The following is a 25,667-nucleotide window of genomic DNA, read 5'->3' on the forward strand; positions in this document are numbered from 1 at the left end:
TGTATAGTGTGACTGTAAAAATATTAAATAAAGTGAACACAAAAGTGAATGAGTGAGGTCTGATGATGTTACATGGGCTCCACTAGTATGAAGAACATTTCCTGTGTTCTGCCAAGAAACAGCTGAGGCAAAATGAAGAGAACAAGAAGCCTGGTACCGGTTCAAGGCAAAGGACTCACAACAAACAACCCTCGCCTCATTTATACTGGGACTAGCAAGGAGATGTGACTCACAGCGTTCTGACGACATTACACAAAGGATCTGTAAAATCACTGAGCTACTCCCAGTAAACGCTGTTGAAGGCGAGGGCTTCTGTCAGCTTCTCAGCTACCTCGAGCCAGAGCGCAGCATGCCGGCAACATGGATGGTAACTGCCTGGATTGAGGAGCACTACAAGGACCGCTCACGTGCACTAACAGAAGAGCTAGCTACAGTCCGTAACGTTGTCTATTATGTTGCATCTGAAATGTGAAATGGGCAGATTGTGAGAGGCACTTACTATGTTAAAAAGGAATAAATACAAATGGATATCCAATTTTCATCCAGTGCATGGCAGCGGACAACCGTTACGCACATCTCTAACCCGAACTCATAAAACAAAGTGTTGCTGAAAAGGAGTGACATGCTGAATTCACTTACTGCAGTTTACAGCTTTTTCTAGCTGTGTCCCAGCATCTTGTTCGTGAGGAACCATGCACGCTCAGGACCCGTAACTGCTACACTACACTGCCCGTATTGTACCTACTAGAGCTCCCCCACTAATTTCAGATACACTCTTAGTCTTTTGTTCTGCAATGGGTCCTGGCTGATATGTACTGATGAAAGGCCAGTATTTCTGGACTGAAACAGGAATACTGTGACAGCGGCAATTATGCACATTTTCAAAATCTTTACAAATGACAACCACCTCATAATCTACCCTCTATTCCACTGCCACCATCAGCACCTCTGATTATGAAATTACTTGGTCAAACTGTGACTGCGCTCGCATCTTCATTCACGAAAATAGAGCCCTTAGTCCCATGATATCAGTATAATATCAATGCATCACGCAGCCCTACTTTGGGAATTGATTAGTTTTCACATTGATAACCAGACTTTACAAAATGAAACTGATCGGCCTAGCACAGCACCACCATCACGTCAACAGGGCATTTAGCTTTACAGTATCTCAGACACCACTGAGTCAAACCTTTGGAGAATGATGCATTTCTACATTGATATCCAGTAGCCCCAAAGTGAAACTGACTGGTCCCCCACAGCACCACCTACAGGCCAAAAAGTCCCCAAGCTTCAAGCAGTAGTGTCTCAGAAACAACACATCACACATACCAAAGAAAAACACCCAGCACAACTTGCACCAATCATGGGGGATGTCACGGTCACCGCTGACTCATTCATCACTTCATTTCACTTCACTTCATTTAAGATGTTTAGAAGTGGCTGCGATCTCCAACTTAGTGCAAAATCTTTCTTGTTCAAGGCCAGATAAACTGGTGGACAGAGTTGCTCCACACAGCCACCTCGCACAAAAACATATTGATGTCAAAGGCACAACAAATCAAGCACACCTCAAGTACTTCACTAAAAAGGGATCTTAACATTTCAATGCATCTTTTGTTTGAGCAAGACAGCAATAATGTTGAGTGTTTGAGTCACAGTGTACTCCCAGCCTCTTCCATTTTCAATTTCCGTTTTCTCTTTCAGCGTGCTTTATTAGTATGATGTACATGTGCACATGTTGCAGCAGCAAAGATTCAGATAAAGTAAAATAAAATGAAATAAACTACTTTGAATCAATAGCTTGCTTACAAAAAAAATTAATATAGTGATGGTTACAGCAAATAATAGAATAATAAAATACCTGTTACAAGGGATTAGAGTTGATGTGTTTAGCCTAATAGATCATGGTGTGGTATACAGAGCACAGAGTTCTGGTGGTTTCAGGTTTTCTCTAAGAACACAGATTTTCCTTAATGGTACTTAAATCTTGAAAATTCTCTGTTCTTTCAGAGATTCTGTAATTTTTTTTTTTGGTAAGTATTCCCTGGCTCTTTCGTCTTGGTGGGATACTATGGCAAGCTGTGATTTGTTTTAGGGTTTTGCAAGCATTTCATTTTATTTACAGGCTAACTTCTTTATGTCAATGGTGGTAATACTCTGCTTGTGTTATTTTTTCTATTTGTTTGAATTCTGTCAAGGTGGTTGGTGCTTCTATCTCAATCTGTACCTCTCACGCTCTCCAACTTGATCTACACTCTCCCTCTGCCTCCCTCCCTCTCTCTCTATCTCTGTTTCACCATCTCTCTGGTAAATGCCCGTCATGTTGCCTGTCAAGGTTATCAGGCCTCCATGTAAACAACAAAGAGCTCTGCTGATAGACACACATACACATACAAATACACACACACGCAGTCATTCATTGGAATCCCTCTGTGTTGTCGTGGTAACAGCAGTGAGGCAGACGGGTAGCATTGTGCTAACCAGTGGCTGATAAAGCTGCAGATTCACTTAACATGTGGGGGTTAGACTGACAGGTGGCTTTAGAAAATGGGTTTCATCCAGATACATGTACACTAGACAAGATAAGTGACTAATCTGTAACTTAACCTGAACTAATCCTGATGCAACACTGGCTTCCATGAGATGCATTAATATTCTCATTGTGGGTTTCAATGGCACTGACCGACCAACATCTGCTTCTATCAGCAAAGCCATACATCGGTCTAACCCAAAAGAGAGAGAGAGAGGAGAGAACGAGGCAGAAGAGAGGAGGAAGGCAGGTCCCGGTCCCACAGAAAGAGAGGCAGTGATGGTCTGAATAATTCAACGGTAAAAAAGAGACAGGCAGGAATTTTATGCATGGGTGATCTGGAAACGAGGTGAAGCCAAGCATGGTGCAAGTATCCAGCGCTCACCGAGTCCCACTCTTCCTCATCTTCCTCTTCCTCCCTCCCTTCATCTTGTTACCACCTTCCTGCTGGAGAGGCTTTGCAGGTGTGTCACAAATCTCCCTGAAACCAGGACTGAGCCCCATGCTGGAGATGATTGGAGAATTACTGGTGCTCAAATTATGGCTAAACCTATAAACTGCCAACCTGGAAAATATTGCTGCTCTCTGAAGTTAATACGTCAGTGTAGTGACACACTAAACTGTCCTTTTCACTGCAGCCATTTTGACATGAACTAACAGGTAAACAGAGATGCTACTAATGACATTAATGAAGGTTCTGGTATATTTAGGTGTCAGAGAGTATTTCCAGTGAAGCAGAATGAGCAGTATGGACCCTGGCTCTGTTGGACCTGACTGGAGTGGAACCTTAATTTATATCTTTTGGAAATCCCGTGTTTACTGGTTACTCATGTCAAAATGGTGAAAAGGAGACATTGTGACTTAATATTCCACAACTGTGACTTTTTTCTCACAGGCACAACTTGGCATCCCACAATTGTGAGTTCAGTCACATTTTTTTCCCATTTTTTGTTATTATGCAGTAATTTCATAGCCCATATGCATTCATTTGCAAGCGGACTTACAGTCATTACCTTCTGTCTGTGATGGTGTGGACACCTGTAGGTCTAGTCTTTGCTGTGCAAAATGGATTAAATAATAAAGGACTGTTTTCATTGTGGTTTCACAAAGAGATTTTGACATTACTGGAGGAAGCACCAAATATGAAGATAAGTGTGCAGAAACTGGAACAACTACAGAAGCTAAGAGACTAAGTCACTAATATAAACCTCTAGAAAGAAGAAGAAAAAGAAGAAGAAGTACCTAAAAAGTCACATTTGTAAAAGATTAAATTGTAGAAACATTGCTGTGCTACTCACAGTTGTTAACACCTGACAAGACAGTATGATTAGCAAGCTAACAAGCTGACTTCATCTACACACAAAACAATCAGATCCTTCACAATCAATTCCCAGCACAGAAGGTAACCATGTCTACTGAATCCTGCTGACAGTTAAGTTGAGAGTTTTAAGAGAAGGGCATACTTCATCCACTAATATGTATATATGTATAGTCTGCAAGTTATAGACACAACCGGCAGTTTACAGCCACTGCTGCCCAAAATCCTCCAATGTGGCTTCTAGCAAGTCAGATGAGAGCTGAACCAAAGCATAACCAGTGACACTCGTAACATTAGATTGCCAGTGTATTGATTAGTTCTCCAATGAATATGTAATCCATCAAACCACAGGATATCCATAATTTCAGAGGCTGGCCACACTGCAAGGCTCATAAAAGATCAATGTCAGCCCCAAATATCAGTCTAAACCAAAGTCTATACAGAGAGAGAGCCAAACCACAGCCACTGTGTTAAAAAAAAAAAAAAAAAAAAAAAAAAAAAAAAAGTGCAGTACAGTCTTTTGGCCAGAGGGAGCAGTGCTGAGCACTTGCTATAAAGAGCAGAAAAAAAGCGGTCAGTGGGGCTAAATGCTATGAAATGATCACTAGAATTGATTCCACATATTTACAAGAAACTGAATTATTACTGCCAGTGTTATACAACCCAATATTTATAATGAAGACATAATTATAAGCTGACATGAAATGAATGGTTGTAAAATTACAGCAATTTCTACTACTAGTATAGAGGCTATGTGGCTGGCTGCATTTCCAGACGGTCCCATATTTATCATCTAAGCACACAGAAACACATCTCTGGTCTAAACCTTCTCTCTACTCATCACAAATGTTAATGGCAACCCTAAGAATCACTGGAAATATTTCCAGTCATGAGTCTTGCAAAATTCTCCACAACAGCAAACCTAGACAATTTACACACCCACATATTACACCCGCTTGTTAAAAAGACAAAGACACACACACACACACACACATACACACACACACACACACCAGCTGCTGGGTGTCCAAACACATCTGCGTGGGTCGTACTTAAGCTGTGCAGGATGACTCTAACTTCTTCATTAGCCTCTCCTTTCATACTGTGTGCACACACACACGTTTGTGTATGTGTTACACCACAGAACGAGATATCACCCATAAGGTAAGTGCTAATAATGCAACAATGTAACTATGAGGATATAGACAGAAAAGTGTTCAATAGTGAACAAGAGACAGAGGTTATTGTTCACAGATGCATTCATTTGCCATATGACTCAATAAAATTCAGCTGTGAAGTGCATGCACAAACATACAAGCACACACACGCACACCATCAAAGATAACACACTGTTGCGTGTTAAGTGCTGGCAACTGAAAATGTAGTAACTTCTGGGTAAGATAAGTAGTCAAAATATAACATATCAATGAATGAAAAGTGTAGTAATTATTGTAACAATTTTGCCATAATACTGTAATACACAAGTGACAACAGGTGATTATTAAATTACAGAGGGGTTAATCTTTTTTTTTTTTCCATCAGTCTGATGATATGATTACATTATCTGGCAGCTTATTACATTATTAGATGATATTACATTTTCAACTCGTTTTGACGGACATTTTGGTACATTTAGACTAAATATTACACCCATCAAATATTACCCAGAAGGTGGAAATACGAGCCAGATGTCAATGTGACCCGTCAAAATGTAACAACTTTCTCCATCTTAATGAGTCAAACATTAAAAAAATGAAACAAAGTAACAATGAAAATGCAATACATTCCCAGATAGTGTATGAACATCTTCAGATGGACGCTTGGCTTAAGTTTTTCCTGTTCATGATCAGCTGCTACATCATAGCTATCAGATAACATACATATATAAAATGTATAATTTTAGGGTTGTACATTGGCTCTCAGTTTTTAAATTATCAGTTGCTGCCTGATGTCTATCAGATAATATAATACATCTGGTTAAAATTTAACAAACTATCCTTCGGGGTCAGTAAAAAATAAATAAAAGGGGGGAAATGGAAACAAAAAAGCTAATGTAATGAATTCCCTGATAATGGAATAACATCTACAGACTGACACTGTAGTGTTTTTCCCCTGTAATCAATCAAAAAGCCTTACCTCCATCATATTAGAGGTCAACAACACTAACTAGAAGACATCCCTTTTTCAATAAAAGGACCATGGCTCAGTATTGGTTATATGCCTTTAACCCCTATAATGATTACAGTATTCAGCAGTTTTTACATTACTAGTTGCAAAAAAATGTTTTGAAAAGGATCTCATGTTTTGGTGCAACTTACCTTCTGTTTCAACTCTATTTTGAATTTCGATACAGATTCTTAAAATCACCCTTGCTGCGCGCCATTCGTAGCAATGTCCAGGTGGTTTTGAGAAACCTATAGATCTCAACAGACCTGGATCAAATAGTAGTTGAAAACAGGCTACTTGATGCTTTGTTCAAAAACATAATGATTTTTTGACTTATTTAACAGTTCTCTCTGTCAGACTTCTCAAATGATGATTCAACCCAGCAACCCACATAAACCCGGATTTGATTTAGTTTGAGGTTAAGTTGAATTTTACATTAAATACTGCAACTCCAAAACCATATTCCATTACATCATTTGCCCAGGTCTAACTTGATGCTGGTCAAAAAAGTCAGAATCCTGGGTTTGGTCTTTTGTTAAGACTCTTGGCCTGGCCAGTCCGGATCCTAAGGTTGGATTTCTAGAAACACTAGTTCTGCCGATAAAATAAAAGATACCAGAAAGACCACCAGATTACACCTTTCTTTTCCACTCTATACAGACTTTTTTGTACTTAAATCCAGTGGCTGGCAATTTCTGTCCTCCAGAAACTTTCACCAACAATAATCAAACCTAGCTTATTTGACCAAAGACGTCTCAATCCCTGATGAGCATTTGAACACAAACCTCTTGCTTGGCGTTGGCTTGGCCTTCCTCTGACTACCTTAGCAGACTCCTGGAAGTCAAATATCCAACCTTGTCCAGATCAGAGGCGCCGCTTCGCTTTCCAAAAAATTTAAACACAGTACGCCCTGCGACAAATTGTGTTTATGATTACGCCGATAACGTTGACTTTGAATTAAATGTTCTGGTCATTTCATGCCGTGTCTCAGAAACTTGGTCTGGTTCCATAGTTCCAAAGCTTTACATGGACTATAAAACGTGGAATACAAAACACAAAATTGCTTATTTGTTTTGCTTCTTTCGCGACCTTTCAGAACCAAGGTAGTCCATATCCGATGCCGCTTGAAAGTAGTTTATCTGTCTGTTCTTGTTCTTGAGGGTGTTGTTGTTTTTCGGCGTTGAGGCAGAGCTCGTCCCCATCCACCGTCGTGCCCCGACATTTCTTGATTTCCGCTGGCACTGAAACCCAAAGCCAGACAGACAAAGGAGAGGAAACCCTGCCAAGTCTGCAGGCATGGCTTTTCCCTTCCCTTCCTTTCTGTTGCTGTGTTCTTTCTTTCTCCCCGTCTTGATGTGGCAGCTTTCCCGACAAGCTTTGGCGATGCTCCAGCGTGTCTGCTAGTCTGTCTGAACCCCTCCATCCATCCCATCATCCACCCACTGCGGACCCCCACTCTGCCCCCCCCCACACCCCCCAACCGACAAAATATTAACCACTCAGTTTGGGCAAATTCATAAAAGCTATATCTCAGTCTTATTTCAAATTCTGTGTGGCAAAATCATGCATAAAGTGTCTGAATCCAAATACCACGAAAAAGTACATCTCTTTAACAGTCAATTTAAAAAATAAAATTATTATTCATTCATTCATTCATTCACCTTCTAAACCGCTTATCCTCACAAGGGTCGCAGGGGAAAATTATTATTTTATCATTATTTATATTTTTAATTGTAACTGCCATCTTTTACTTTGCAATGCTATGGGGTACTGTGTGCATTTGTGTGTGTGTGTGTGTGTGTGTGTGTTTCTTCGGTCTTTTCAATGCCAGTACAGATCTATTCATCAAGAGCCAAGACTCAGCACCCTCACTTGTTGTGAAGAGGGAGCAGGTTGATGCCAACTGACCCAACTGCCAACTTACCACCACTGTCTGTCTGTTTATACTCTGGGAAAACTCCCTCTCCTGCTAGCTCACTCTCTCACACACACACATTTATGTAAGCCAAAGAGCTATACATATGTTTTCCAAAAACCACATGTATCTGCGATGGTCCAATCACTGTGGGTTTTTGAAACACATAATATTTTTTGACTGAAGCTGCTAATATCTAGTGTTGTCTGCTGATATTTTGTGCCCTGTATTTTTAATATCAACTATTGCCATGCCATGGAATCCTAAAAAAGACAAGGTTTCAGTGTCTCCCCCACTAGTCTTAAAACAGCGTTTAGACCATCACCAGACACTAAAACTGCTTTAAAACTGTGAATAATAATGGGCTTGACAGCTGGTCGGTGATACTGCCTCTGGCACACTTATTTTCTAAAAAACATGCAAAAAGGCAACTATTGCGTGTCTCCCCTCATGACACAAAATGACAGAATAGAAAATATCCCTACTTTAAAGTGACTGTTCACATTAACCAATCAGCTGAGATTTTATTGATAGACAAATGACATGACAATTTGATTTTGGATACCAACTGCTGGTAACCCACTGAGGCATAATGAAAGTCAACTTGCAGGTCCAGAACATGAAAAAGTTTGAAAAGCCCTGGTCTACAACACAAGCAGCAATAACACACATTTTGCAAGGTCAAAGCCTGTGTCTTCACATATAATGAACATGAAATAACTCATCGATGATGTTTTGATCCAGCATCTGCCACAGTTTCAATCCCTATCCAATCCACCAGATATGCAATGGAATTCAAATGGCAGCTAACTCTGTCCTCTTAGAGCCCAGTCACCCCTGTACAGGTGGTCTGGACCAGCTCTCCGCCTAAAGGGTCTGAACCTCAAGCCTCAAAGGGTTTACCCCTAATAGTCCTGCTGACGTCGGTCTAAGCTATTGGCGAGAAGACAAGCCAAACTACTACTACTACTACTACTACTACTACTACTGCTACTACTACTACTACTCAGTGCCAGGTATCATTGGGGGACTAATGCCCCCCATCTTTAAATTTTGCTTGATCACTTTTAATGCTATTTGGAAGACAAAGACAGAGAGAGAGAGAGAGAGAGAGAGAGAGAGAGAGAGAGAGAGAGAGAGAGAGAGAGAGAGAGTGAGTTTGTATAAGATGCAGAAGCATACTCAAAAAAAGTATTTTTTACATTAACTGCCAAAGCAGTGCACTGTGAAGCTTAGTATGTATTGTGTGTATGTACTATTAGTATGAAATTGGGACACAGCTAAAGAAACAACATTTTCTGTCCTGTAAGACACTTTGAGGTGGATTCTGTGACATAAAATGTGTTATAACGTTTATTGTTATTATTATTGTTATTATTGTTATTATTATCAATAGTACTACTATTAGAAGTAAGAGTGTTTGTATAATCATTCAACAGACTGACTTCGACGCATGCGCAGCAGCAGTTCACTGTCAAGCAGAGCGGCAGCCGGCGCTAACTGCTAGCTGCTAACTTTGGCCCGTGTATAATCCTCTTTCTGAGTATAACTTACGTTAAAACTACTGCTGGTGTGTGGAGGACGCAGCAGTGTACATGTTACCCAGAATAAACAAATTACCAAAGGAATAAGCACATCATTCCGGTTGGGTAACGTTGTTATGTCATAAAATTGCAGTCTGTTTTGCTACAAAAGCTAGCAGCTAGCTAAAGCTAGCCGGTCTCGGTCTTACCGGACACTTTCAAGCTGTCGGTGCGGCCGGGCAGCGCTGTCTCTGGTGTTGGCATCTCGGCTTTCGACGCCATGTCTCCCATTCTACTGTTAATGAAATGACGCCAGACCAGACGGAGCCTGGAGGAGTACACCATTGAGGCCGGAGCAGCGCTGATACACTCCCACTACACAGTACTGCACAGTGCTAGCGCAACTATGTAACAGCTACATAACACAACATAACTGGCTTGTGTAATCCTGAGGCACCTGTTACCCAACTGTGAGCGCGCAGGGGAGGCTCGAGCCGTTACTCCATTAAGAAATTTGACTGTTTAGTGCTGATTTCCTTATCAGCAAAGGACGACGACCTTTTCCACATGATTTAAGACTGTTTATGAATCAGTAGTACACACTCATCAATTCGGCATGCATCTAAAACAGCAAGTCGCACTTATTTCAGTTTAATAGGAACTTTAAATACAAGTCTCCTTGCTGTTCCCACATGCACATCTTCCACTAAATGCACAGTGAAGCACGGAGACAAGAAGCACGGGCGAACTCTAATAGATGGAATTTTATTGCAATAAACTTTTACTTTTTTAATGTCAGGTATGCTGGATTTACCAAGGGACAAGTCGTAAAACATCTTAAACCCCGTTATACGCCGTAAACACATAGACCGAGTAGGAACATCCTGGATATCTGACAGCAGCTGGCACAGCTGGTGTGGGACGTCCGGGGGTCGGCTACCTCAGGAGGCTCTGACTACCCCAGCCAGCTGATGAATAGTTTAATTTCCTTTGAACGTAATTATCATCCCCCTACCTATATTAATGTAGACAGTACTACAATATTAAATCAGCAACACCACAAATGTACACGTGGGCTCTTGGGACTAGATCTGATGAAGCCATGTGGATCTATTTACACAATATTGTTAATATTAATTTACTAGTTACTAGGTATTAGTTTAGTTTTTGTTATTACCACAGTACCCTGCTTCTGGTCAAACACCACACTGAACAGAAAAATATTTCCTATAAAGCATGATCTTCATAATGTGTAATGTGAAGTATATGATTAATAAGAGAAGTAAGTTGTTATAGTTTAAACTTACTATGCACTAACTATACACTACACTGTCTCTGAAAAGTTGGCCAAAGTAAAGTAAGGTATTTACACCTATAAATTTGGTGTGTCGTGATTAAAGTGTTTTTAAAGGTACTCACTAACCCACAAATTAAAAAAAAAAAAAAAAAAAATTAAAGAGTGAAGCTGTTTCCAAAATTAATTGGTAGTGGAGTGCAGCCTACAAGCCCTGGTGTCTGATTAAGGAGGGATTTCTCCTTGTAGCCCTGCACTCTCCATTACTCCTGCTGAGTGACATTTATAGATTTAGACAGGATTTTAGGTGTATAAAACCTGATTAAAACAGCTTGAAGATAAGATGAATGTCAAAGAAACCCCGTAATTGGATAGGAAACTGTTTGTTTTTGATTCCTTTGTTTTAGCTGCAAGTTTGTCTCCAGGCCAATCCGCAGCTTCTAGGTGAGATGAAGTTGAAAGCTAGATGAGGACAGATCCTCGACCCCAAGGATTACTTGATCAGGTTCTGGTGGTGATCTAGATCTGGATTTCCACTTTTCTGTCATGCACCTTTCATGTGCTGGTGTTAAAGTCTGACATTCGGGATATCTCAGAAAATAAAACCTAGAGCACAAAACAAACTTGTCTTCTCCGTCAACCCTGTTAAAAAAAAAAAAAAAAAGAACTGAAACTTTTGAAAATAAAATACATAAATCACAAGTTGGAAATACTGGTTTCATTTCAGAACTCCAATTTCTCTGGTTACATCAATGCACACAAAAGCAATGGAAACAAAATGCCTTTTATTGTTTACAGTAAGAACTGAATAAACATAGGAGTGTATAAGCAAGTTCACATTAAAAATACATTGTGAACAGCCTCAGCCACTGCCCCCCACCCCTTCCCACAATATTAAATTTGAGATAAATAAGCTAAATGAAATAGGCTGACTGCATTGCTCCACGTTCCTAAGGACCACTTTGTAAATATGGGGTTGGATAAAGTCAGTGAAAATATCGGACACTTCGACAACTGAAAAGCTTTAGTGATGCACTTTTCTGCTCTGCACTCTTCCTTGGAGTCCTGGGGTTTTTATCCTTTTACAGTCAGCAGAAATTGTATTTCGCTGGGGCAATTGGTGTTTAATCTTGAAGGGCTATATTTGATATTTGACCAGGGAGTCACACAGTCAAACTAGTGGACAGAAGTAGTGGAAGCACAACAGAAGCTTTAGGAGATAAGATGACACTCAAGAGCCAAGAACATATCTATGTGCAGCAGAACATATTTAGACAAAGACAATAAAGACAATTTTGTGTGATATGAAAAAATAGGGAAATGAGAGAATATAAAGAAAACAGTGTATTTTCATTGTATTCAGAATGTGGAAAGTACAGGCAGGCTGACACAAAGTATTTAAGCTTGAAGCTGAAATAATCAGGTTTGAGCTGATGTGGATAATCTATTGTGTAAAATGGAAAATAATCAAGTTTCCCCCATGGGGATTAATAAAGTTGTCAGTCAACTTTGGTTGTAACCTGTAAAGAATATGGGCTATTTGCTTGTTGAAAAAAAAAAGAACAGGCTCCACAACATGAATGCTGATGATAATTTGAGGGTCTGTGGTAATCATGGTGGAGTCAATGAATTCAGAACAGCCCCCACCAATTTCCTGGCTCCCAGCTTGATGAGGGAGGGGCGGGGGGACAGATGACGAACCATATGGACAAACCCACGAGGAATGCTGCTCACGTTGGAAAAAAAAAATATTCATTTTAACGCCTGTGTCCCTGTGCTAAGGTGAGAATCATCCATTACGGCAGGCCTGCAGGCAGCCACAAACTGTGACGTCCGGCAGGAAAAAAAGGGTGTAGAGGGGCGGTGTGTTTGTTAGCTCAGCTCGGTTGAAGGTGTTAGAGGACACCTTCATACACCTAGTGATATGCTGTTAAATTAAACAAAGGGTAAATTGTGACCTCCAGCAATCATCAAATGTGAACTAAAATCAAACAAGAAGGTATTCCAGGCACTCCAAATGTAAGAAATTTTTCAGCGAAACACCAACATGTTTCGACCACTAACATGTCTTCACTTTCATTTTTTTTAGTCGAGACATGTTGGCTTTTTAATGGCTTTTTTAATATTTCCACCCAGCATATGGTAGCCAAGGCTGCAGTGTGGGACAAGCCAGGCCCACTCTGACTGTTTTCATAAGATGGAGATTCATAAACCTTCTGTGCTTTTATATTTTATTTTTCTTCTTCTGTAATTTATTTAAATACCCCATGAAATGGACTCTTACATTCTTGAGTTGGTGTGTTTCCTGTTGAAACGGGATGTCTAGGCGGGACATGGTGCAGGGAGGGATCATTTACAAACCACCAGGACAGACCAAACTAACTGTAATCCAACAGCATCTCAGTTTGAGAGAGAAACACAAGACGATGTTTAAAGGTTTGTGAAGGTTTCATTGGTTGGAATTTTGATTTGAACCCACTGGTGCAGGATGGTGTCACTGTTCACGACGCTCTGTTTTACAGGAAGTAGAAGTCATGTGAGGTCATTCCATGGGCACTTTAATAAATCATTGTGCTATGGTACGCATTCAAAGCACCAGTTTACAGATGCATCACTGTTATTTTCATTTCGGTTTGGGACCATCTGTGTTTAGAGTGTTTCTATACACAGAACGCAGACGGTTTGTTGGTACTGAAGAAGGACAGTCCGACCTCCACACCGATTAATTTACTACATGTTCCTCCTTGCTCTTGGCAGCCAGTTTTTATGAGACAGGCTGTGTTTTTTATTTTATTTTTATCCCTCTTGTTGAGGTGTGCTCCCCCACTTCTAAAAATAGAACTACAGCACTGACCTTCACCCTAACCACACTTGCAGGCCAAACCTAGATTTGGGAGTTTCACAAATGTAGGGTTACCATCCACGCAGGACAGCTGTGGTGGTGTTTCTGTCTGGTCACTTTTGGTCAGCTGCAGGAGAGATGACACATCCCCACACCTGAATGTCTCTGTCGCTGTGTTTGGCTGCAGGTTTCAGTCACTGTTGCATGAAACTCTGAAGTGGCTGTCTCTTGGTGTAAGCTGTCTGTTTCCTCTAGTCTTCAGCAACAATGAATATGTGCTCTTGTCTGGCCCACGCTAAACATTTAGATTTCTGTTGTCGTTTGTTTTTTGGTTTGTGGAAAAACTCTCAGGAAGTTTCAATTTGGCGCTGGTGTCGTTTCTCAGCCTCAAACTGCTTCACCAAGCTCTTTCAGTCGTGCTGTGAACTGGAAAAGATTTTTCAACCAAAGTCCTTCTGCAGAGTTAAAATGCTCTACGTCCTGACAATAATGCCTTCATTTAATTACTTTTTATTTGTGAAAAAATTGTCATTGTGTGAGGAACGTCCACGTTAATATTTGAATGAAATGAAACAAAACAAAACCCATGGTATATGAGGAAGATCTTCAAATATATTTCAGTCCTTTTCAAGCATATATCTGTATCTGTTCTATTAATATGTCCTTATATCTGTCTATCTATCCGTGTGTGTGTGTGTGTGTGTGTGTGTGTGTATGTATATATACATATATACAGACATGATTTTTTTTGTTCTCACCGTTCACCTGCATACACTGACATAATCTTTTTAATAATGACAGTTTCAAATACTCAGTGAACAGGAGGTTGTGATGACCTGTTTCAAATGGCTTGTTTAATGAGGGAGATGCTCTCTCTCTCTCTCTCTCTCTCTCTCTCTCTCTCTCTCTCTCTCTATCCTCACATAGGATAGAAGGATGGAAAATAGAGCACAGAGCTGGAAGCTGAAGTCTGGGATGTAAAAACTGGCTTTCTCTCCTCCCTCTCTGTCACAAGGCCAACCTCTCTTTTTTCCTCCCTCTCTCTCTCTCCCTCTCTCCTCTCTCTCTGCTCTCTCTCCATCCATCTATCCGGACTGCGCCCAAATCCCACTCTGGTTTTTGAGGGTTTCGATCTTTTATGGCTCCAGGTATTTTTTTTTAATTTGGGACTATCCGTGTTTTGAGCGCCTCTGCACACACAACCCAGACGGTGTGTTGGTACAGGAGGAGGGCAGTGCGACCTCCGCATCCTCCGCATCCTCCTCAGCATCCGCATCCTCAGCATCCCTGGATCTCCGGATGAGCACCGCGGGCCGGGACCACACAGCGCCAAGCCGGCGTTAAGACGCTCTGTCAGTGGAAGACAAACCGCCTCGTGTCGCCATTGGTTCGCGGAGCTCTGAGCCGCTTTTTCGGCAGACTCAGTAAGTTGCCCTTGATGGTAAAAATAGAATGGTGCGCCATTTACCCTGCCGCTGAAACGCATTGTTGTTGGCTTTGACAGGGAGGTAACGCTTTTTCCTTAGGCATCTATTGTAGGCTACATCTATTCATTTTTGTCAGAGAAATGTGTACCTCTTTTTTTTTTTTTTTTTTTAAATACATCCTCCGCCGCTCTCACCGTTTCATCTGCGCTATTCTGTTCCCGCAAATTGCCGCAAAAAAAAAAAAAAAAAAAAACGCATGCAGTGTGCTGTCCTGCTCTGCGGAACTTCTTACATCTGCCTGTTTTGCAGTATAAAGCAAACTGCAATCCCCAGCACACACACACACCCATAGGAAAAACGCTACTTAGTAAGATTATGTTGCATAACGCATCTTTGTATTGTTCTGATGTAGTGTAGCAGCCTGTGATGCCCTTATGCTACATCTGAGGTGGAGCAAAAAAAAAAAAAAATCTACATCACAGGCTACAACAGAATTCCATAGCATTTTCTTATCATTAGTATTATGGTATAATGGTGGGTCTCAAGAGCAGTCATTTAAAAAAAAAAAAAAATACAATATTGTACGATTGTGGCCTATCTTGTAGTGTTTTCTGTAATATAATGTACACAAAATGCTACAGTATGCCTCAGTGTTCTATATTATTAAGGTGACTAAAGCAGAATCGTATGGAACAGAACAACTGCAGGCCCAGCAGCTTCAGCTGTTTACCATGGCATTGTCTCATGGTTTATAGTGTACTTAAATAATCTATAGATTTTTTTTTCTATGGCCACTGTAACACACACACACACACACACACACACACACACACACACACACACACACACACACACGCATGTCCCACTCCCACAAAGGCAGGCGGGGAGGAACCCCCCCCCCGTCCCACCTCATGCTGCATTTTACATGAGCTATGTGGGTCATTAGCATTTCAGCGGCTGATTAGAGGCTGCAGATGGGTCCTTCCCTCTGCCGTGGAGCCACTGAGCAGCACGGCTGCTGCTGCAGGTCCATCTGCACCACCAAAAACTGATGTGTTGGGAGTTTATGCAAGATGAGGTCATTTGGGATAAGAACAAATTGGTGATTTTTCTTTTCAGATTTCTGTGAGGCTTGTTTTTTTTTTTTTTTTTGTTTTTTTGTTTTTTTTACTGGAGCAGCATCGTCATCCCCTGCAACTGCATCATTAATGCCATGTTGGATAAAAATGCATGTGCATTACGGCTGTTGTTGGATACTGGAGGATGATGCTTTAATAGGCTGCAGGAGCATTCTCACTCGGTGTAATCTTCTAATAAGTCTACACAATCAGAAACTGGTATAGTCAGTATAGCCAGTCTATAATCCTACATGGTTTCCCATTCATTGTCTTTACCCTGGTTACTCCCACTGAATGTCATGGGGGGCTGGAGCTTATCCCAGCATGCACTGGGTGGAAGGCAGGGAAAAACCCTGGAAAGGTTGCGAGTCCGTTGCATGACTGCACAGCTACACAGACAACCAGTCAGTATAATCAGTATGATCAGTATACTGTACACAGTATAGCCAGTATACATGGTAAAATCAGTATACTTAATATGCAAAATATATTCTGTATGTAGTCAGTATTACATATATGCTTAATATGGTCGGTATAAATAATCAGTATGTTATAATCATTACACATACTACTGCAAATATACATAATACAGCCTAGTCTGTATACACAATCAGTAAAGTATAATGAGTGAAGTATAAAGTCTGTGTAGCCAGTATATATAATCGTCAGTATACACAATGTAGTCAGTGTTATACATAGTATGTCAGAATACATTACCATATAGGCAGCATTCATAGGTTATTTAGTATACTGACTAACACTTTATATAGTATTAATATGATCAATATACTGCCCATTGTATAGGCAGTCAGTAATGTGAGGACAGTCAGTTTACAGTCAGTGAGTAGAATCAGTAGAGTCAGTATACCTATGGATAGACTTATAATGTAATACCTGCTGAGAGTGTAATAACAAATTAATTAATTAATGCAAATAATGTAATAAAATCAAATGTTATGAAACCAGTAATGTAATAAAAAAAAAGATGGCAATATAATAAATTAAATGTAACAAAAAACAATAATGTAATAAAAGCCAATAATGTAATAAAAATTTGATAATGTAATAAAATTCCGATAATGTAATAAAATAAAATGTAATAAAAACCAATAATGTCATAATTCAATAATAATAAAAAACAGTGATGTAATAAAAATCCAATAATGTAATAAAATCAAATGTAGTGAAACCAATACTGTAATAAAAATCCAATAAGGTAATAAAATCTTGATCCAGTAATATAATAACAATTTTGCCTGTAATGTAATTACTTTGTACATTACAAGCCAGGTGTTACTGGCTTGTTAATCTTTTCTTTCTTTCATCCTTCCTTTCTTTCCTTTTGTCTTTCTTTGTTTATTAGTTTGTTTATTTGCTTGTTTGTTGAGGCTGAATAATGTAATAAACTAAACCAATAATGCAAAAAAAAAAAAAAAATTTGTTCAGTTTTTTTCACATTTATATTATATATCTATAATAGGCCTATATATATGATGCCAGTTGCTCTGACTTTGTAGGTAATGCTACATTTTTGACTGATTTTTTTCAGTTTATGGACTGTCTCCTATTCTCCTATTCGGTCTTATAAACAAACTGTTATTAGTGGTATTTTTATTACAGATTGCATTTTGTTATTTCCCGCCCAAACCACATGAAAGCACAACTAGTTCTTTCTGACTTCTCTTTAGAGACCTTTACCCTGTCATACCATGGTGGGACAAATCAGGACAAAATGAGACAGACAATAAAGTGTGTTAAAGCAAGCCAGTGGAGCCAGTGGGACACAGCAGCGAGGAGAAGAGGGAGTTCCAGAAGGATAGAGAGGACTGAGACAGAGCAGGACAATGGGACAACGAAGAACAGACCTGAACAGAGTGGGACAGTGTGGGAAGGAGCAGGACACAGGGGGACAGAGCAGGTTGTCTCTCCTCGTGTTCACAGCGGACCTTGATTTAAATGTCCATACAATTAAGGCACGCGGTGAATGCCAAGAGAGAGGCCAAATATCAGCCAGACTCTCTGAGCGCTCGTCCTGGCAGGTGGTTTGGGTGAGACTCATCAGAGACTACTCAGGTTATGGGACAGACCTGCCGTGCCACACTGCAGCTCCTGAACGCCTGCACAGCTGATTGCACTTCAAAAAATAACACGTCACTGTTTTGAATAGTCATGGTTTGGGGGCGCCCTGGTGGCTTGCAGGGTAAGCGCACGTACCAAGGCTGAGTCCTAAAGGCAGAGTCCAGGGTTCAAATCTGACCTCAGACCCTTTACTGCAGGTCATCCCCTCTCTCACCCCTGTCTCTCTATACTGTGACTGTCAAGTAAAGCCAAAAATATAATGTAAAAAAAAAAAAAAAAAAAAAAAAGAGAGAGAGAGAAAAGAATAGTCTGGTTTCTATGGGCTGTTTTCTAGCTGGGAGTGGAGGCTAATCATTTCCATTGTGATCACGTCTTGATTGTATTGATAACTCAGCTTGTTAGCTAGCTAACCACAGAAGCTAGAGTAAGTAGTGGCTGGTCACTGCATGTCAACCGTCACACCAGTTTCTTTGCTAAATAAGCTTGCTGGCATGTTATCTCGCTAGTTTGCTAGCTGGTTAAAGGGATAGGTCACCTATTTTGAAAAATGTGATATTGTTTCACTCCCCCCAGCTGTTGTGTAGGACAGTAGTGGTGCTATCTTCCTCTCATTGTTACTGAGTGCTGGATACTGGCCGGATGCTCCAAATGCTAACTGTTAGCCTCCTGCCACTGAGGTGGACTTCCCCCCAGCTAACATGCTTAAAAATAATTGACTTAAACCACTTAAAGAAGGTTTAATATCACTTCACAGTTAACATTTTTTACAGCATTATAGGGCTGTAAAAATCCTGCTCCACATCAGCAAACTCAAACTTTATTTAACACTTTGAGTAGATAAAGGTGCATATTTTTGATAATGTTAGCTGGGGGGAAGTCTACTTCAATGGCAGGAGGCTAACAGTTAGCATTTGGAGCATCCAGCCAGTATCCAGCTCTCAATAACAATGAGAGGAAGATAGCACCACTACTGTCCTACAGAACAGCTGGGGGGAAGTGAAATATCACATTTTTTTAAGAAGGGTGAATTATCCCTTTAAGTTATAAAAAGGGAAATATAACAACATGGACTGAGTTTTGTTGTCTGTCTACATACAAGGCATCCAGGCTTAACAGTGTATGTGACCGTTTAGTTCCTCTTTGAGGTCACAATTAAGAGACATTAAGAAGCATCAACTACACAGACAAGCAAGGCCGGAAATTACATAAGCTGCCACTTAATAATGCATTCTCTCCTCACACATAGGCTTTTATATTGATTGTGGATGACTGATTGGATAAGATGCAGTATTCATGGTAAATGTATGGTTGTGCATAAAGCACAAAGGTTGCAAGCATAAATGTTGTTTACGCATAGTTCTACCAAAGCCCTGATCTAAAATTCCAAGAGTTTTCCAGAAGTTTTCAACATTAAAGGACCGTCCCAGTGATTCTGAAAGTTTGGCCCATTTACTACAATTTCCCCTCATTTTACACTGCAACAAACCAGTTTAAATATCATGTGGGGATACTAAAGGTTTTGCAACATATAATCCAAATCCCTACATTTTCAAATTTGAATTTTTGGTTGAAACAGTCATCTTATAATGTTCTGCTTCTGTGGCTTACAAAGTCAACAACATTCATGAACCACAGAACTGATAATTGGCCGTGGAAAGCAAACTGCTCAATTTCAAGTCATCAAAACTCAACAGTGCTGCTGCTTTTAGGAAAACTAATGTGGATGACTTTATTACAGTGATGAATGCTGGTGAAGGTACTGAAGAAAGTTTGAATAAAAGAGGGGAAAAATTATGTGAAAATGGAGTTCTAAAATACAACATCTTGCTTTGGGAAAAGAGCAGTGGAAATTTTAGTTTATACATTTTGTAGATATGACAAACATGCAAAATCACATGTATAATCCTTAAAGTCAAAGTGACCTCTTCCTGGTTTGATAACCTTGTCTGTGTTTGGAATGCTGACCAGTTTAATGAATATGTGAAAGAAGTTGTAAAAAACATTGTGCCATATTCTTACAAGGGCTACTCGTTTGTAAATGTCCTTAATATTCCTTGACCTTCCCTTCCGTCTCAGAATTCCATGATATCTCGGAAATTTCATGCCTGCTGAGGACCTTGATTGAAAGATGTTACCGTACACACTGTACAGGAGAATAAAAGACAACGTCATTCACTGATTTCATGCATGGTGCCTTCTTTACTCATGAGATTTCATTTGTTCTTGTTTAGCCCTGTGTCTTATTTCATGAAATGAACATTAAGTAACTATGTCCATGTGTTTTGTTCTCATGACATATAATTTTGTAAGACCCACCTGACATGAAAAGGCCCCTGTCATTTTGTCCATAGTCCACTGTACAGACATTATCTAGCAAGAAAAGTCTGGTTAGGATAACTACAGTACACTAAAGGGAAAATGGTAGCAGTTATTTTGCCACCGGTGCTGAACAATGTTTCAAAGACATTTAGGACAGATCTTCCACCTAAAACATATATATATATGTTTGAGTTTGATAATGTGTAACAGAATTTGTGCAGCCACAAATCAGTAGTTCAACATGCATTTTAGTTTTGGAAAGCAACACTTGTAAAGTGATGTTAAACCTTCTTTAAGTGGATTAATCAATTATATTTAAGAATGTTAGCTGGGGGGAAGTCCACCTCAATGGCAGGACGCTAACAGTTAGCATTTGGAGCACCCAGCCAGTATCCAGCACTCAGTTACAATGAGAGGAAGATAACAACAGGGGGGAGGTGAAATTATATCACGTTTCAAAATGGGTGAACTACCCCTTTAATCTACACCCAGTCTATATAGGGCATTAGTTAGTGATGGCAGTAAGGGGATGGTAAGGGCATTAAAAACAGCAATCAGGGTAAACGTTCAAGAACTTTGCTGTGAAAAATACATTCCATTTCAAACAAACCAAGGAATGGCCACAGACTAAATGTCCATCATTTGTTTTCATATAATATCCAGTTGTTTCTCTTGTTTCTTGCAGCCTTTGGAATGTTCAAACATAGACACACCAGAGAAAAACATATGAGAAAGAGCATTTTCAGATTGTGTACGTCAAAATGTATTCTGAGCTGTGACTACAGTAAGAGCTGGATTTATGAAAGTGTGTTAATAATATCTTGTGATGCAGAAAGGCCTCTGTCATTTTCATCCAGCGAGTCTCCCTGAGAAAAAGTCGCACTGATGGAGGAGGCAGAGGGTAGAACGAGGATGTGAGTTTGTAGCAGCAGAGGAATGACGCAGGGCAGCTAACAAGAGAAAACAACAGCATGGAGGAATTTGTGTCTCCATGGTGACGCCTTGGGATCAGCTGACCAACAGGAGGTCGTGCACGACTAAAATAGCGTGCGCCCACAGCAGGACGCTGAATCGTGTCGTGTCGTCAAGTGCTGGAGTCACTCCCGTCATCCAGCTCTGTTGGTAAGCAGTGACAATCAGCTGATTCCAACACAGACTAGCCAGCAACCACAAACTGAGCGGAATACTTCATTATCATTCATATTACATCACTGCAATAAAGTTATAAATATATATATATATATATATGTTTTGCTACAGCTGTGTTGGCCTAAAGTTGTGATTACAGTGCAGGAACATTTCATTCTTCAGTTTTAAAACTCACAACTTTGTCTTCGGTTGATGTTTTGTTCCCTAAAAATGACATAAGGGATAGTAGAGGTCATCTCCCACAAAAGCAATCTGTGTTTACGAATGCAATCAGTGCTTTATCTATATTAAAAAACTAGTATTAATAATGATAATAACTTTTGTTTTTTTTTTTCCTCTGGGTTTTAGAGGTGATGTTTATTGTCCCATAGTCTGAGTGCTGTTTCAGAGATTTGACCACTGAAGGAGAAAAACTGAGTCCTTTTAATGGACTTAGGCGTGAAAATGGTCATATGTATACATATCAAATCTATAGATTTAAAACTGAACAAATTTAGTTTGTGTTTAAGTGCTCAGAACATGAAAACAATGATGGAGTGACAGACAGGGAGAAAGAGGATAGACAGATGGATTCAATATTTTACACTATAGACTCAGCTCGGTGATGCATGGGGAACTCAAGGATCAGAAGAACCAGCTAGTAGCCATCCTTTGAAATAGTGGTAAGAATATGTCTTTTAACTGTTATAGTTTCATAAACCAATGAGTTTTGAGTATTCTGTATGTTATTTTGCTGTAGCTGAGAGTCTACCTTTGTTGTCAAAGGTGTAATCACAAAGCAAGCAGGGACCTTTTGCTCTAATTGAAATAACTGTTGGGATAAAAACCAGTATCCCATCCTCATCCAGTTAATTTGGCTAGTTTTTCCACCAGTCTCCACCTGGCAATAAAATGCATCTTCAGACCTGGCATTAAAATATGCCTCCACATGCAGCTCACCTGCCCACTCAAATCTTACTTTCCTGCTCAATATACAAATAAACACATATCATTTGAGAGAGGGAGTGGGACAGAGGGGAGAGGGAGGGAGATGGAGGGTCAGGTTCTCCTCTTAGGTGGATAAATCAACCTGTAATATTTCTGTGCTATTCCTCTAGTAACTGCAGTGTGCACATTCCCACTGCTGCCTGTGATATTTCGGCAGTATTCCTATCTTTGCGTCAAGGGTTAGAAAGAGTGTGTTTAATTGTGCTGGGCCACAAAATTTAAGAACTGCCTCTGCTTCTGAATTTTATATGGAAGAAAAAACCCTGCATTTTGTCAATACATATTTTAGAGACCCCCCAAAATTTCTTGCATCATGTTTTTAGGGGAGCTCATGTCTTATTAAGGGGAGCTGCGCTCCTCCTGGCTCCCCTGTAGTTCCAGCCTGCAGGTGAACAGCTTGTGTTTTTATTCATTAACCAGCTGCTTTATAGTAAACCTGCACTTCAGTTTGTGTTTGATCCATCAGCTGACAGTGCAGCTGCTGGGCAGAGTCAGCCAGGAGAGTTCTCTGTTGGAAAACTGGTGGTCTGGCCAGTGTTAGGGGTGTTGGGCTGGACCAGAGCTTCAGACAGAGGGTTAGTAGGTGGTCCTTCAAGCTGTCCTGGGACACATCTGTTTACACCTAAAATGCGATGCAGCGTTCCAGGCCACCTTCAAATGTAGCCTGAGTGATTGGATCTCAAGACATATTAAGGATGTAATATGCCCTCCTCTTCACTGCAGATAAACACATCCAAATGTCAGATCAGTTGCTGAAGTGCCTTATAAATCAGCAATACAGCTACAGAAAGTTCTCATTCAGAGCTTTCCTTGTAGCTGAGTCGTCACTTTAACTTTTTCAAATTTAAGCTCAGAGACAACATAATCCCAGTAATCTAACCAGAACACTGCTAGTGTAAAAAGCATAAAAAAGTGAATTTTTTTATGTTTAAATGGAGCTTCTGTCAGTGTAGTGTGGTTTTGTTTTTGACAGAATCTTGTCCATGGACTTCCCTTTTTTGTCCGCTTTACAATGAGAACCTTGAAGATGCCCGGAGAGAAATGATCAGACAGTCATCAGCATCTGTGATGAAACATCCGGGTGCAGATGTTGTTGGGATCATAGTTGAGGGTGTGCAGATGTTTCAGGAGTTCCCATGAGGTCACCAGCACTGGTCTTCTACTGTTTGGGTCATCTATGCCTCGAACCCAAGCGAAACATCTGACCTCAGGTATACTTTTGAATTCATTCAAAAAATCCTGATGGAACTTGATGCATACTGGCTTTCAAACAAAATCCAGGTACTTAAAAACAAACCCAATATGTAGCATACACAAATTCTGTTTGTTCAATAACTAACTAATATAAAATTGTTTGTGATGTTATGATGTCATTATATGTTACATTGTATGTACAACAGTTGCCATAGGCTGCCCCTATGAGAAGATGGTATGGATCACAATTTAAGTGATTTCTTGTGGTCTTAGTCTTCAAACTGTTGTGTGAAAACATTGCACTTAAATGTACTTCTATATTGTTGCACTTGAAGTCTCAGTATTACTAAAATATGTTGATTGTTCTATTAACCTTTTTGAGCTCTTTTAATGAACAAAGTACAAATTAATTTCAGGAGAAGCTAAATAGAATCAAGCTAGACACCTGAACTACTCGTCAATTAACCATGCAATGTGTAAACATGTGAAGCATTCTACACTGCCCTGAAAACTGTTAAATGTTTTGAGAATTTATGTGATTTTTCTTCTAACGTCTTTTTTTTATTTAACATTATTAGGCATTGTAATTGGACAAACTAAAATTAACTAAACCGAATTAAATTGATTTTAATCAATAACCTTGTATTGTTTGTATCTATTAAATTCATTTGTTAAAACCTAAACATATCACATTTGTTTTATATAAAAGCGAACTAACCTTATTAAGTTGAGTTTACTTAATTCACTGTTATATAATACACTTTAATCTATTGAGTAAATAGTATATATAAAATAAATCAAATAAACCAAAATAAATCAAAGTATAAAATTGGTTTATTAACACCTACAAAAAGTTATGTGGAACCACTTGACATAACATTTAAAAAGTATATACAACATCACAGTTATTTGAGTGGTGTGTGTCTCAGTGGAATGAGAAACCGGAGGCCGGCAGACCGCCACACCACTGGCTGACAAACTTGAGGACGTCCTGGCATTCTGGGCTGTGAGTGGTCTGCAGGAAAAGACAAACACATACACAACAATAATATGGATGGTGCACTGTATATAAAAGTGCATATGGTTGTGTATGTATGTGAGCGTGTGTGTGTGTGTGTGTGTGTGTGTGTGTGTGTGTGTGTGTGTGTGTGTGTTACATGTAAAATAATGATGCTGGCCTTGCTTAGACCATTCGTGTAAAATCCAAATCACTGTTGAGGGAAATGACGAAATTCACTCAAGTATGGAAAGTGTCTGTGTGTGCATGTGTGATCAGAAGTCTGGATCGATTATAAAACGTTTGGTTCACGAGTCGGGGTGTGGGAATCTCCCTTGGCGACCGATTCTCAACTTGCATTTAGGGAGGCAGGGAATGGTTGTCACACATTTTACTGTGGTGTGTATTTCTCAGCATCGTTACATGATAAAAGAGTCATTTCAACACTGATTGAAAGCTTCATGTCTTGGGTAAAAATGAGGAGCTCTTTTCTTCATTAGTGTAATTGTCTAAAACATGAGTAAATATCAAAGGCTGCTCTGACACATGGCGACAAGCCGCCCCACTGCAGGGTTGGTTGTCACAGGATGTGGGACTGGCTGTCCCTGTTTTTCAATCAGTTTTTCACCAGGAGTTTTTTGTTAAATTTCTACGACTAATGTCAAATATTAAATTCTATCAAATTCCTTCGCTGTACTCCCTGTGCCTGAATTTTCAATCTTTACCTGATGCTCAGCACTAAGAATATCTGCTAGCGTGTTGCCCCGTCTGCTTCTCTCACCACATTGTGTGAGCTGAGTTGGATC

At 39.9% G+C, this 25,667-nt stretch overlaps 2 protein-coding genes across 2 annotated transcripts in view; both read right to left on the reverse strand.

The window, feature by feature from the left end:
- msraa (methionine sulfoxide reductase Aa) overlaps positions 1 to 9,907 on the reverse strand; it is a 59,379-nt gene extending 49,472 nt beyond the window's left edge. Inside the window, exon 1 of the mRNA XM_030047639.1 lies at positions 9,665 to 9,907. Within this exon, the coding sequence (XP_029903499.1) occupies positions 9,665 to 9,800 (136 nt within the window). The 5' untranslated portion in view covers positions 9,801 to 9,907. The remainder of the gene's footprint in view (positions 1 to 9,664) is intronic.
- A 14,773-nt stretch (positions 9,908 to 24,680) lies between these two features.
- The window catches only part of ift172 (intraflagellar transport 172), a 58,427-nt gene continuing 57,440 nt past the window's right edge, over positions 24,681 to 25,667 (reverse strand). The window contains exon 48 of the mRNA XM_030047180.1: positions 24,681 to 24,879. Within this exon, the coding sequence (XP_029903040.1) occupies positions 24,790 to 24,879 (90 nt within the window). The 3' untranslated portion in view covers positions 24,681 to 24,789. The remainder of the gene's footprint in view (positions 24,880 to 25,667) is intronic.

This window comes from Myripristis murdjan, chromosome 24, assembly GCF_902150065.1.
Source record: "Myripristis murdjan chromosome 24, fMyrMur1.1, whole genome shotgun sequence".
Classification (NCBI taxonomy): domain Eukaryota; kingdom Metazoa; phylum Chordata; class Actinopteri; order Holocentriformes; family Holocentridae; genus Myripristis; species Myripristis murdjan.